This window comes from Bidens hawaiensis, unplaced genomic scaffold, assembly GCF_021521415.1.
Source record: "Bidens hawaiensis isolate Kalapana, Puna unplaced genomic scaffold, B.hawaiensis_p1.1 tig00038170_1, whole genome shotgun sequence".
Lineage (NCBI taxonomy): Eukaryota > Viridiplantae > Streptophyta > Magnoliopsida > Asterales > Asteraceae > Bidens > Bidens hawaiensis.
This window is the reverse complement of record NW_027496698.1, coordinates 86,595-101,256: the sequence shown is the minus strand read 5'-3', so window position 1 is coordinate 101,256 and position 14,662 is coordinate 86,595. Positions and strand designations below refer to the sequence as shown.

At 32.2% G+C, this 14,662-nt stretch overlaps 1 protein-coding gene and 1 pseudogene across 2 annotated transcripts; one reads left to right on the top strand and one right to left on the bottom strand.

The window, feature by feature from the left end:
* The first annotated feature begins 2,529 nt into the window (after positions 1–2,529).
* LOC143590120 (LOB domain-containing protein 16 pseudogene) lies at positions 2,530–3,954 on the top strand (annotated as a pseudogene). Its single transcript, XR_013145409.1, has 2 exons — positions 2,530–2,841; positions 3,549–3,954. The product of XR_013145409.1 is annotated as an LOB domain-containing protein 16 pseudogene (transcript).
* Positions 3,955–11,536: 7,582 nt separating this feature from the next.
* LOC143590112 (LOB domain-containing protein CRL1-like) lies at positions 11,537–13,264 on the bottom strand. Its single transcript, XM_077070694.1, has 2 exons — positions 12,626–13,264; positions 11,537–12,511 (listed from the first exon to the last, which is right to left on the bottom strand). The coding sequence occupies exons 1-2, from the start codon at positions 12,902–12,904 to the stop codon at positions 12,128–12,130; spliced, it is 663 nt and encodes a 220-aa protein (XP_076926809.1). The 5' UTR covers positions 12,905–13,264; the 3' UTR covers positions 11,537–12,127.
* Between the last annotated feature and the right edge of the window lie 1,398 nt (positions 13,265–14,662).

Sequence of the window (14,662 nt, the reverse complement as noted above, 5' to 3'; positions counted from 1 at the left end):
GTATTTAAGTTATGGGAATTATATAGTAACGACTAGATATTATATTACAGATCCAGGCACGTAGCTGTTCCTTATATTACTCACCAACTCACGACAAGGTGAGTTTTCACGAGCCCCTTTTAATGAATTGTTTTAATTATATTTTCCCGGGGCGGAAAACATGTCTTATTTAAAGTATTTAAGTACATACCGATCGTATGGAAATACTTGTACATTTATATATATATGGGCTGATGCATAGAATATATAAAATGTTTATAATGTGTTATTGTTCTGGGGTAACATAGTTCCCAGGGGTTATATTGTTCTGGGGTAACATAGTTCCCAGGGGTTATTATTGTTCTGGGGTAACATAGTTCCCAGGGGTTGTTATTATTCTGGGGTAACATAGTTCCCAGGGGTTATTATTGTTCTGGGGTAACATAGTTCCCAGGGGTTGTTATTATTCTGGGGTAACATAGTTCCCAGGGGTTATTATTATTCTGGGGTAACATAGTTCCCAGGGGTTGTTATTGTTCTGGGGTAACATAGTTCCCAGAAAGTTATTGGAAATGTTCTGGGGTAACATAGTTCCCAGCATGATTATATTGTTAATAAATGATTATTAAAATGATTTGTCAGTGTTTATTCAAATTAGTGAAACTCACCAACTATTCGTAGTTGACCCGTTTTCTTTACATGTTTTCTAGGTATGCCCAAGTTGGATTGATTGATGTGTGCTTAACTATCTGTGCTACCTGTTGGAAGCTTGCTGCTCCTTGTTTTGTAATGAATTTATTAATGTCTTATCGGTAAAATATGTGTGTAACACCTAGACAGTAATGAAACTCGCAACAATGTAATAGGTTATAAATTAATGTAGTGGTATTTTCTTTATAAGCAATGCTGTTGATATCAGATGTGTCTGTTGCATCCCGTGTACGTTTCCGCTGCGGTTACGGGGTGTTACATCTATATCCCTTAAAACTCTTTACTTAATTATTGCATATCTTACATACTAAGTTGTAAAAAGAATTTAACAAACCAAATTAGTTTCTTAATTAAGTAAAAAGATTTTAGAAACATAATCACTCCTTCTAATGTTCTACAACGTACACAGTCGTCATAAATCCTTGGGTTTACTCTCTCGCAAGGTGGAATGGCTGATGTAGTTGAGTCGTGCCACCAAGATGGGAACGCCCCACCATAGGCTACTACGTTGCAAATGGTGAGATTATGCATGTGTGAGGCGTCGAACAAGGTGATGTGAGAAGTATCATGATGGTTAAATGACCAAACTTATTTTTTAAATATGAATTGTTTAACTAAATCACTTACCACTATAAATACCACTTTAACCCTTCAACTTTATACGATTTCAATCAGTTAAAATGACATACAAAAATGGATTGAGGCAATGTCACACCCCGAACCCGAGGTGTCATAGATGTTGGGTGTACACAACGCAGTTCTTAAACTTCAATTTTTGAATAAATGACAATGAAAATAATTGTCAATACAAAATATGTTGAAACATTGGACTAGAGATCCTTATTTATACATAAGTTGTCTATGACAAAAACATGGGTAGATGCCAAATCTTGAGTAGGTAGTCCGCTCCAACACCACCTAGCTCAAACGTCCTCCAGAAAGACCTATACTTACCTGAAATCCAAACTAAAAATTCAGGGTTGTTAAGTAAGTTCTAGCTTTATGTCAAGCAAGATAAATAGAGATTCGAACATACCTTGTTTTGGGACCGGGTTATAAATAAAATTTACATACAACTTGGTCGTGAACCATTTGTACCCATCATCAAGAAAACTCAAAGTGGAGGGTTTTAAAACGGGAAGATGTTAAAGTTTGAACAACTTTCTATAATTTGTATTAAACTTTCATATTTTGTATTAACTTTTGTAATTTGTATTAAATTATGCTTCATTTTTACATTGAAATACGTTGACTAGCGGATTTACCGAAGGACATGCCATCGTTGTTTTAAGTAATTCGTCGGTGAACCTTCGATAATCCTATTACTTTGCGGAGAGAAGAGATGCCAGTCACCAGACTTGAATTAGTAATATATCGCTAATGTGTCCGTCAGTAATCTCTCAAAGACATCCATCGGTGATGCATTGGCAATAACACCTCGGTGATGATTTTCACCGATATATCGACATGCCTTCAACAAAAGTAACGTCAGTGATACTTATTTGTTTAGCCGTGAATATAAGAAGTTAGTTTGTGATTTCTTAACTTCCTAAGGTTTAATATATTACAAAGTTATATATCATAAAAAAAATCCTATGACAAAATCTATATTTAGGAAGTCAATAGTAGTTATGGTCTAAGCCCATTAAAGAACAGAAAACTGCATACGCCACAAGCAAGTGTCACTTTACAACCCTACAAACACACCTCCTTTGTCCCCTCTTGCCCCTTAAAACCCCTCAACACTCTCTCATTATTCACCATTTCCTAGTCTCCCCGTGTGCCTTGTTCTTGATCAATCTCAACCCCTTAAACCACTCTTAACACTTTCACTTCACCATGGCAACTACCGCGGGCTCAGGCTCAGGCTCAAGCTCAGGCTCAGGCTCTCCTTGTGGTGCATGCAAGTTTCTTAGGAGAAAATGTGCTGCGGATTGCATCTTTGCACCCTATTTCTGCTCGGAACAAGGACCGGCTCGGTTTGCTGCCATTCATAAAGTGTTTGGTGCAAGCAATGTGTCGAAACTATTGCTTCATGTGCCTGCGGCTGACTGGTGTGAGGCCGTTGTTACTATTGCGTATGAGGCTCAAGCTAGGATCAAAGATCCTGTTTATGGTTGTGTTGCACATATCTTTGCCTTGCAACAACAGGTATATATCATATATTATACATGTAAATATTATAAGTTTATAATCACCATTATAATTCACTAGATGATCAGAAGCTATACATAAATTAATATATGTATGGTGAAAATTTTGTAATTATTACAAAAGTTAATGGTGTAATCAAGGGACTATAGTGGTGAATGGTTGTGATCTTATGTATCTATAAGTGTAGAGATGTGCTAAGTATTTTAAGTCATTTTTTTTTCAAAATTGTTATACAAATAGGAAGTTCGCTACACACCTATGAACGAACTCAAAAAAAATCTGACAACACGTTTTTTTGAGTTCGCTTGTGTGGCAAGCGAACTTGACTTGAGTTTGCTAGTCAGACGAGCGAATTACTCTGTCCTCACATCTTTTCAATGCAAAGATTTTATGAAGAGTAACGAGAGTTACCGTTGGCTTGAGTTTGCTAGTCAAACGATGTAATTGACTCTAATTTTGGTCTTTATCCGAGTTTGCTTGCTATCGAAGTGAACTTAATAAAAAAAATACAGATTTCCTTTGAGTTCGCTCATAAGTGTAGCGTCGTAGCGAGCCTATTTGTACAAAAACATTATAAAAAAATGTCTAGAATTACTTACAAGTTACAACATCTTTAAATCTACAAGACCAACATATTCAATCTATTAGTTAAGTTCAAGGTTCTTTACTAATTGTAATAATATGACAAAATTGCATGATCATAGGTTGCATGCTTACAAACACAGCTAATGCAAATGAAAGCTCAAATGGCACAAGGATTCTACAATTCAAGAAACATAGAGACTCAATGGCCAGAATCTGAAGTGTACCAAACATATCCACCTTTTACCGATCTTATAAACGGAAACATATCGCCTCAAAGCTCGCTTGAGTCCATCGATCACAACAATGAAGGAATAGGGGTTCAAGAGAAACTAAATAGAGATGATGATGATCATTATCATGACATCTCTTTCCAACAAGTTTGCAAGAAGAGACCTTTTCCAAGTGATCAATTGAGTGAGCTTCAAGAACTTGCTGTTAGAATGATGAGGAACTGATTCACTTTCTATATTTAGTAACCCTTGAGAGCCAGTTTGCTTCTTATGATCATTATGTTTTTTCTTTTTTCATATTAGATCAAATCATATAGTTTGCAGTTTGCCTTTTAAACAATATATGTATATAGGGTTTTGAGTTAGAGCTTAAGTTAGTGATCTTCAAGAATTTCCAAGAACCTAGTTACCCATGCTATAAACCTTAGTTATGCATCTTTTTTTTTTCGTGACCTTGTTAACATATATTATTGGTTGTGAATTCACTACAACAAACTCGACCTATTTTGGCGACATTTTTTGTCGCTATAGCCCCTATTAATTTGTCGTCGAAATAGTTGACAAACGTGGGATGGTTCAGAGAAAAGGGGGGGGGGGTGCAGACCCTGACTCAATCACCTAGTAGGCTTGTGTTATTAAAAAGTTATTATATATGCGTGTATGTATTTAGTGTTTAATCCCAATTACCCAACTCTACGTTCATTTTTATAGAAAATAAATTTGCGTAAATCATGTGTCAATAAATCAATTTAAACTTTAATTATTTAAATTTGATAAAAAAAAATTATTTTACTTAAAGCCCAATTTTTACCTGTCTTTGATCGAAAGACTTTTAATAATTCTTGACGATGATCCTGATTGGACTAAATAGCTAGAAGAATTCGCCACCATGCATATCTAGAGGCTAGATAGAGTTAGAACATTTGATAATAAGGACAATAATATTGGACACATATATATCTCATCTTTGACATTTTAGAAGGGAACCCCTCGATTTTTGGGTCATTTTGAAAAATTATCATCAACCAAGCTAGATCGTACGTCAGGAAGAATTGAATAATATACGTACATGGTTTTTTGTATTTATCTAAGATAAATGTATGGATAATTGGAGTTTGAACCCACTAGTGTCTTTCCACAGGATTTTTAATTACTCATTCCCTATGCATACTATAGCTCAATAACTATAGTCTGAAACGTTACTATGATATTATATAATTAAAATCATCATTCTAACTGGGTTGTTATCCATCCTATACCGTCGACCGTTGTGATCAATAAAAACATTAGTGAAGAATTATATGATTTATTTTTCTTGGAAAGATATATGTCACAATGACAGCGGAAACTTTCTCAAAGGGTCATAAAACATGTCATGTCCAATATTCAAGTTCGAATCCACTTACAATGGTGTTGTCTACATTCCAAAGCGTAAACTCTTGACCACCCCATCAAAATGGTGATAGCAGAATGTATGATCAAAATTTGTTGGATTTTCTTATGAAATATAAGGGTTTTTTTTTTTAAATCACTACTAGAAAAAAAGATGTTTTTCTACAACTGAATTTGTAGGAAATTTGTTGAAAAATCCAGTTTCTAACAGTTTTCTAACAAAAAGTTACGTTTGAAAAACACATGCTTGAAAAAACCGTTTTTCAACAACTTTTCTAATAACATTGCTGCAAAACCATGTGGTTGTAAACTTCCTACAAAAACTATTTTGACTTAACATAATGTTTATTTGATAATATTGTAGCAAAGTTGGAGCATATTTTTTTTGTTGGAACTACTTGTCATAAAAAATTGTAGGAAATTTTTGTGAGAAAATGACTTCTTTCTGGTAGTGAATAAAAGGATTAGTTTGACATGTGCTAGCCAATTATTGTCGAAAAAGAAGAAAGCTATGATTAAACCTTAACTATAAGAAGTCACGGTCCCACCACTTAATTATTATAATTGGTGCCCCGAATGCATCAACTTGCAGTGAAAACATGTACATATATACTTTAACCAGGTGGTTGTGGGTTTAAATTTCACAGAGCAGTGTAATAATTTTAGAAGTAGAGTAGACGTAGAATATATAACGTGTATTTGTTGCTTAAAATTTTTAAAAAGACTTTTATATATATATATATATATATATGGACCTACTTTCTAGTATAAAGGATTATAAGGCGCTAATAAGATGGTTAACCTAATATGAGCTATGTAACTAATAACATTTTTAATACGATTATTAACACGACCTTGTACACCTATACACAGACAAAGTGTTCCCTTCATTAATTATATGACGACTTTAGTAGCTTTCATAAGTTTAATTAATCTAATAATTATTTAGATTTGTTTGGAAACCTTAGGTTAATCAATTCATATTTAAATCATCGTAAAAGAACAAGATCTATAATTGTTATATAAGTAGTATTTTTTTCTAAATTATTCAAGGAACTGATCTTAGAAAAATATGATACACGTACCCCATTAAACTAGTATAATACGAGTGGCCGATTAATTATTCAATGTTCATTATTAAATAAAAACATGGTTTAATCTAACTTTTCCTTAATAATTAGCATTATTATTTCAAAATTATAAATTAGATGTTTAGTATATGGCTCACATGTTCAATGGATACATATCTTAGGGTAAACGGAGGTTCATCGTGGTGGGCTCGGCCTCGTTGGACGGGTGGCTAACCCCGACCGGGGTGGCAACCCGGATTCTCCCAAAGGTATGAACATTGGTTGCATTAACATTCAACGATAATATTGTAATTAAAAAATATAATTTAAATCTATAAATAAATACCCATTTTAACACTAAAACGTTTCAACTCCTCTTCTCTAAATGTTTAAAATTTTAGTGAAATTTTCACGCATTATTATTCTGCTTTAGAACACCCACAATACAAGGTATGTGTGGGTGCTAGTCCGTTTGATGTGGTAGCCCATAAATGAGCAGCGGAAAACGAGTAGCGTTGTGGTTGTTCGTCCGTCTAGTGGGTTTGTGCCTACAAACGAGAAGGCTAACGGGAAATGGAGCCACTCCTCTCTCTCTCTGACACACACATATATATATATATATATTAATATTCAATTTTAATAAATTTTAATGGAGCTTGTGAATGTTAATTTGGTATCGTGGAAGAAAGTTGGGAGTTTTTGAAAACAAAAAAAAATAGAATATGATGTGATGGTTTGTGAACATTTCAACGTTATACTGTTTTTGTATTATAAATCTTTAATAACTAAACCACAATATAAACCTTACTATAATTTCATTTGATGTGCTTTTGAAAAGCTTAATGAATAAATATTTGTTTCTTGAACGTAATTAAAAACTTTGAAATAAAAATCTTGACCTTGACCCAATAATTACACTTTATACATTTTAATTATTATCAACTTGAGGGCATACAGTGCATTTAATTAATTAGTCCAAAAAGATAATGAAAAATAACTAGAAAACAAATCATATCAAAGTAGTAAAGGGATTCAAACTTCAAAACCCCATAAACTAATAAATCTTTATGTACTTCGAGCCCATGACCCCAAACATTATTTAGTCAAAAGGTTGTCAGAAATTAAAGCATATATTAACGTTCGAAGAGCCCATCTTTAAGTTATTGAAAATTTACACAACAAAAAAGATAACAATTATGTTATGATATAAATAGTTTTTATATTAAAAAGTAGCATTTTAAGAAGAATAATGTGCCACATGTGACAAACGGTGCATTTAACCAATGTACACAATAAGTTATCTAAATTTATAAACACTTTTGAAACTTAGTTACTGTTCTATGAGATATTTTCTTAGATAATACGAGCGTGCTTCGATGCATATTTGTAATGGGTTTTATTATGCATTACAACGTGCCTATTTCAGTTAGACGGTGCGGGTGTGCGCGTAGAACCTACGCATATAAATGTACACCAATTCGTATCTCCTGTAAAATCGATGCATATAAGCATTTCATCTTCTCGTAGCATTCTATGCTTATTCGTATAAAACTTTGTATGGGACCCACCTAACAAACAAACATGTCATTTAAAAATTTCACTCATAAATTAAGGTATGAGATTGTGATAAAAATACGTATGAAGTTTAAAAACCTATGCAGTTTAAATATTAAAACCCAATAATTTACAACTTTTATTTTAGCCCATGTAAACCCATTTGCCATTTAACCCAATATAAAAAATATCATTTGAACATAACTAAATAGTACATTTGAGGGAAAAAGAAATTAGAATGCATAGGGTGATGGTCTCTTGACTTTGTTTGATTATTCGAGTCAGGGGCGTCTCTAATAAGGGGTCGAGAAGGCGACCAGCGACAGTCCCCGACTCGATCACCTAGGTATGCCCAACAATTTGCAAGAAAAAATTATATATGCACACATATATTTTAAAAAACTGCAATTTTAATAAAAGAAACAACAGCGACACATTTTTAATAAATGAAATCACAATTAACATTATATTATTTACTTTTTTTATATACCAGTTTTTGAATTTATATTTTACTTAAGGTCCAAATTTTTATTAATTTTTAACGATTCTCGGGGACGGCCTGCTCGAGTGTTGAACTCGGAACAACTAATTACAATCGACATTTAGGGTTTCATGAATCGTTCAAGTAATCAAGTCTATTGTCTATTCTCTATTGATTATTGTATATAATCTATTGATTAAAAATAAGTAAGCATTCAATAAGATTTAGGTTTGTCCAAATCAAGCAAGTCCAAACCAATAAAAAGGTCCCATCAAGAATCGTTTTAGTCTCATCAAATCAATAGGTTTGTTCAATTGGTCATGGCCTAATTATATGATTAGATTGATATTTAGACTATATGCTTGATTATTGAATACTTATTATTGTCTTTCACCCTAATTATATGAATAGATTCATATATAGACTACTAGTTTGAGGCCCGTGTATTACACGGGTAATTGATGAAAATTTCGTACTTTAACCATTAAGTGAAGTATAGTTAATAAAATGATCATATATTTTATACAGTTACAATTTACATTAAAATTACAGAAATTACATAACTAAGATTACACAAATATGTTACAAATAAGTAAAACAGTACTTGTACACTACATTTGTGATTGTATTGGTTGGTATACATTTTTTTATCACAAATCAAATCTTTAGTCTATGTCTGCTTATAACTCTTGATAAGGTAACATATATGTATGTTTATAACTCTTGATATAACCACGTATAATTGTCCGTGTGATAACTAAGATTCTTCAAGTACATACCAACTCTTGATAAATGATAATATATTTACGAAACTAACAAAAAAAATATTCTTACACGTAAAGTATCATGCCTGCTAATCAATTAATATATATAATGTCATTTGAGATCATGTGCTTATGTTTATCCCAAAACATGATTATCCAAAAAACCAGATTACATGAACTTTGATGATATAGTCATCCTTCTAATTTTTAAAATTTGAAATTGATTGATCATGATAAATTTGGTTTCATTAATATTATGTGTATGACAAATATTTCCTTAATTTTATTTTTTACAATTAACAATTATATAATCAAGCAACATATAAAACCAGAAATTAAAATATAACAAAATGATGTTTTTCATTTCATATTAATGGAAAATGATAAAGACATACTAACCAGAAAAACAAAATGATGTTTTTCATTTCATATAACAAAATGATGTTTTTCATTTTCATTTCAATTGAAAAATGATGTTCGAATAAAAGTGATTATTCTGAGTTAGTAGAATAATAGAAGATTTAAAGTTACATGAAGTGAAGGTAATGATTCTTATTTATAATAGTTGAAAGTATTAGATAAGAAATGTTTAAATTTTGATTACTAATCCACTGTTATTTGTTAATATTATGGGAGTTGTTAGAATATTTAATTAATCGATAAATATAAATTAAAAACTTATAGAAAAAAATGCAAAGATTTCGGATTCGTTGGAAGCATGGTAAATAACTTTTAAACGGATTAACTGTTTTTTTAAATTAATGTGAAAATATATGTTCTGAAGCATTTTGGTCTAAATTATAAAAAAAATATTGAAAAACTAAATCTTGATTTCTTATTGTTAAAACTCTTTATAGTACACAAAAAAATCATATAATAAATGACATATACTTCATATAGTAAATTGGTATACATATAGATTATAAATATATAATTCAACTTCAATAATTTAATGCTAAACACCAAGATATATAATAGGTATTCTCTATGTTTGTAATATTTATACAAAACGTTTGGAGAAAATTAAGAAAATACACATTTTCCCGAGTTTAAATAAATATGAGAAGATTTAAATCTAAATTTGAAACCAATCTTATATAGAAAATTATGCACTTTTGCTCGAATCCCAGTTTAAAAAACAATTTGTAGTTTACCATAAAAATCCAAATTCTTCGACAATAACGCACCTTTATTTGCTTTAATTTGCAATTACCTGTGACTTTAAAATTATTTTCTAACAAACCTGTAACGTCAATTTTAATATTTCCTTATTTTCTTATTTCACCATTAATGCTAGTGAATGAATCGATTATGATTTACGTATAATAAAAACAAACTTGAATTCATATATTGACATGACTTAAAAGATAAAGACCATATATTGAAAAAAAATGAAAAAAATGTAAGGAGGGCTATGAGGATGACAAGTGGCAAAAATATGTAAACTTTTATTAGAATACATAGATATGATTTAGGATTTATCTAAGTAATTTAGGTGTGATTGAAAGTTTCTGGTTGACAAGCGAACTCTAATAGAATTTTTCATCAAAATTAACCCGTCGCTTACAGGTTTTCATCAAAGTTATGGAGCCATTTGCCACCGTCAAACAAACTTCACGAGTTCACTTATAGGGGTACGGAGCGAATAACTTTCAGAAAACGCCTCAAAATACTTAGTTAAATTCTAAACCAACTATTCATCTAAATTTGTAATTAATGCCAAGGACTCCTTGCTGCACATGCATTTAGCTTACTGGTATTAGATTCATCTACATTGAACATCTTTAAGGTTTATATTCCTGAATTGCCAATTTTAAAAGAGAGTTAACAAGATATCTAGCTATATATACATGTGTATATCCTGGCAGCTTTGGTATCTAACATTTGTAGGCTAAATTTACCGGGTTTTAGTCACGTGTGATGGTACGATTTTTGTGACTGTGTATTGTATGTGGACTAGCCAATATTGGAGACAGACATACATGCATCATCTTCAACTAATTAACAATTGGCAAGACCCTTGACACTTACAAACATAAAACAAATAAAGTTCATATATATTACTAGAAGATACATCCATGTTTTATGGAGTGTGTTTAATCTCCTTTTCTGCAAGTGTATGTCATGGATCGAAAAGCGAATGTTAGCACTAGTACTTCAGACTCACAAATTAAACTAGACCACCTCGGGCACTTTTAACCAAGACTTGAATCAGCATACACTCACCTGGAGACCAAAGCTGGTAATCATAATCTAGTTGAGGATCTAAAACATCCAAAAAGAGAAAAAAAAACAATAGAAGTCTTGAAGTAGAAGTATATATAAGGAGTCCTATGATAATACTTAGGGTGATGGGAGTGGTTTTACCACCCCGATCATCTTGCTTCGGCCCCAACTGAGTCCGGGTGGTGTTCCCACTCCTGCCACCCCAAATTTCATCATCCATCCCAAAAGTCCACCCATACCCACTCCATTTTTTCGTAATTTTGATCTTCACAGATATCGGGGTGGCTAGCTATCCCGAGCGGGATGCTTTTGGGTTAGTACCAAAGGCCGCCAGGGTGGTGTTCCCCGGTGGTCCAGATGGTATCTTTCACCCTTATAATTTTCTTTAGTGAACTGCATGGAGTTCGCTTAGAAGGGGTGCATAGCACACTATCTAGCTGAATCCTAAACCACCTACTAACTCAAAATATTCTATCAGCTTTCCTTAATTAGCATGTATTATACACACACACACACATGTACATAGGCAGACTAAAATATTGTTATTTAAAAGATAGAGCAGTTAGACACAGCCCTGCACGTACTAATTCATACCTATGCTAGCAAGATCCACCTTTCATAGGAGAACTTCATAAGATCTGAAAGTTATTCTATAAAAACAAAGATTCAGGTGTCGATTATAAAGAAGGTAATAAGTGATTATTATAAGCTATATATAAGCTAAACCAATAGCTAGGTCATTAAAACATAGCTCACAATTTGTGATCCAAACTTTATAAACTAATATATTAAAGGGATCATATCCAAAGATACACAAAATTTAGGGTTTCCAAACTTATGAACATATTCTAGGGTTTACTAACTATTAATCTTATTTTATAATAGGACACAAAATGGTAAAGCAAATACCTAATTTGATAGAGTAACATAAACTATATATATCAAGCTGATCCCAAGCTGATCTTGATTATTATTTGGAAACTAATGGTGCATATAGCCAAAAGCAACCGAATGAAGATCTTCGGAATTCTCCGAAGCCCATTGGTTGTTGTGACTTATTTTCATGTCCAACGAATCAATGGAGTAATTTGATCCTTCTTGGAAGCTGGAAAACGATCCTTCTTCTTCCTTGAGAAATGAATTCTCGTAGTTTTCGCCCATGGAGTTGAAATTCATGATGTTGTTCATATTGTTGCTACTCGATTTTCGATCAAATTGGGGCATATTTATGCTTGAATTTTCTAAATGTTGAAACCAAGTGTGCATATCTTGTGGAGGTGGAGGATAAGTTGAACTCGAACCATTGAGTACACTTTGAGCCGCTTGAGCTTTTAAAGAAGCTAGTTGGGATTGTAAGCTAACCACCTGTTAATTAGAACTAATTGGATTAATATATATAGCTAGCTAGCTAGGTAGCTATATAATCAAGATTAGGGTTTCATTTTGATATATGTAGAAGAAGAGTTTATAATTAATTACCTGTTGTTGAAGTGCGAAAATATGTGAAACGCAGCCATAAATGGGATCTTGAAGCCTTGCTTGAGCTTCATAAGCGATGGTAATGGCTGCTTCATAGCGACCGCTTACGGGTAAGTGAGCAAGAAGTTTAGAGACATTGCTTGCACCAAATACCCTATGAATGGCTGCAAAATGGGCAGGGCCTTGTTCATGGCAGAAATAAGGGGCAAAAACACAACCCCTTACACATTTTCTTCTCAAGAACTTGCAAGCACCACAAGGAGAACCTGATCCAGTCATCCTTAATGTTTAATTTTCAAGAAAATTTGATTATTGAAATGTTTGATGATTAATTAGGAAATTGTGTTTAATTATTATGATCTTTGATGCAAACACTATCATCATGTATATAAATACAAGAGGGTGAGGGGTGGATCATATTGTTATGAATATTTAACCACAAATGGTTCCCTTAATGGCATACATTTGGTATTATTTAATTTCTATGAGAAAAAAAACAAAAATCTTTTTGCTATTTCAGCCCACACCCAACCCAACCTCTTTTCTTAATTTGTTTACTTAATTTGTAATTCCCCTATAAGATTCCATTTCAAAATCCTTATAACGAACAAAAGAGTCACTACCCTGCAGTCATACATCCCATCCATACATACATACATACATACATTCGTGTATGCATGCATATAACATACATACATTATACATATATACACATACTTGCATGCATGCATACTTACATACATTTGTGCATACACATCTTTTTATTATCTTTACAAGTTCAAAAGTAGGTCATGTGTTCATACTTCATACATATTAACTTGTTTGATGAGTCATATATACAACACAACTATTTATCACATGTGTATCTTCATTAAGACAAAGTAAAATGAGAATATTATGCTTGATTAGGATGGGCGTTGTGGGAGGCACCATCACGGCAGGGCCACCTCAACACACCTTGTTAAACCACAATAACCCTGGCGCCATTTTCTTCCCCTCATCTCCAACGCCATGGGGTTAACGTCCAAGAGGCTCAAAAGTTGGGGTCCACCCCAATAATTAACAACCAATCGCAATTTTTGTATTTTTGTTTTTTTTAAATATATAGTTAAATCTTGTTAACTTACAGCACGCTTGTTAAAATGTTGGCTAGTTAAAACACACTATTTACATGGTAGTGACATGCATAGCGTTGATGTGACGTTTTAACTAGTCTTTGCTAGTTAAACCGCAACACACAACCTTATAAAGAATAACAACTATACAATGCACATTACTATACTGAAATTAATACACCTACAATTCTAATTAAGATAAAAATAGAAGAAATTGATGAAGAATTGAAGACTCGACAAATTACGATGCACATTATTAAAAACTATTGGTTGAGGAATACGTACAAAAATGAAAGTATGTTAGGCTGTTTTTATAGAATATATTAATATAAAATTAAAATATAAACAATTCAAATGTCTTACAAAAATTTGACCAAGACAACCTGTAACATGTTTTAAGTTAAGTGTTATAATAAGTTAGAGAAATTTGATTTATAAAAATATTTAACAGTTTATTATAAGGAATATGGAAGTTTGTAAGTATTAACTATTAAGCATTTTACAAGCCGGCCTTCCACTGTTTAGACAACATGACCCATTATCTAGACATTCTATTTCTATGACTTACATGCAAGTCGTACAAGTCTATTCAACTCATACAACTGTGAGATAGTGTTTGGACAAAACTATGAGCCGTATATAAACATATACGACTCGTATATAAGTCAAAAGGAGTGATACAGATCTATATATATGACTTAATCAGCCTATACAATCTGTATATAGTCATATGTACTCGTATAAGTTATTGCATCATGAGTACTATCAGTCTATATGCCTCATTATTATATACTTTTTTTATTTATTAAAATTGTAACTTTTGATAGCTATACATCCATACGAGTTATTCATTTAAATGAACGACTTTGTTTGTTGTTGATACCTTATATATATATATATAATTATAATTATATTTTTTAAT

What these genes read in the sequence shown, in the direction of transcription:
- LOC143590112 (XM_077070694.1), bottom strand. Translation starts at nt 12,904, where the DNA reads ATGACTGGATCAGGTTCTCCTTGTGGTGCTTGCAAGTTCTTGAGAAGA. An exon ending in TTTTCGCACTTCAACAACAG is followed by an intron (nt 12,512 to 12,625) that starts GTAATTAATTAT and finishes TCTAATTAACAG; the next exon opens with GTGGTTAGCTTACAATCCCA.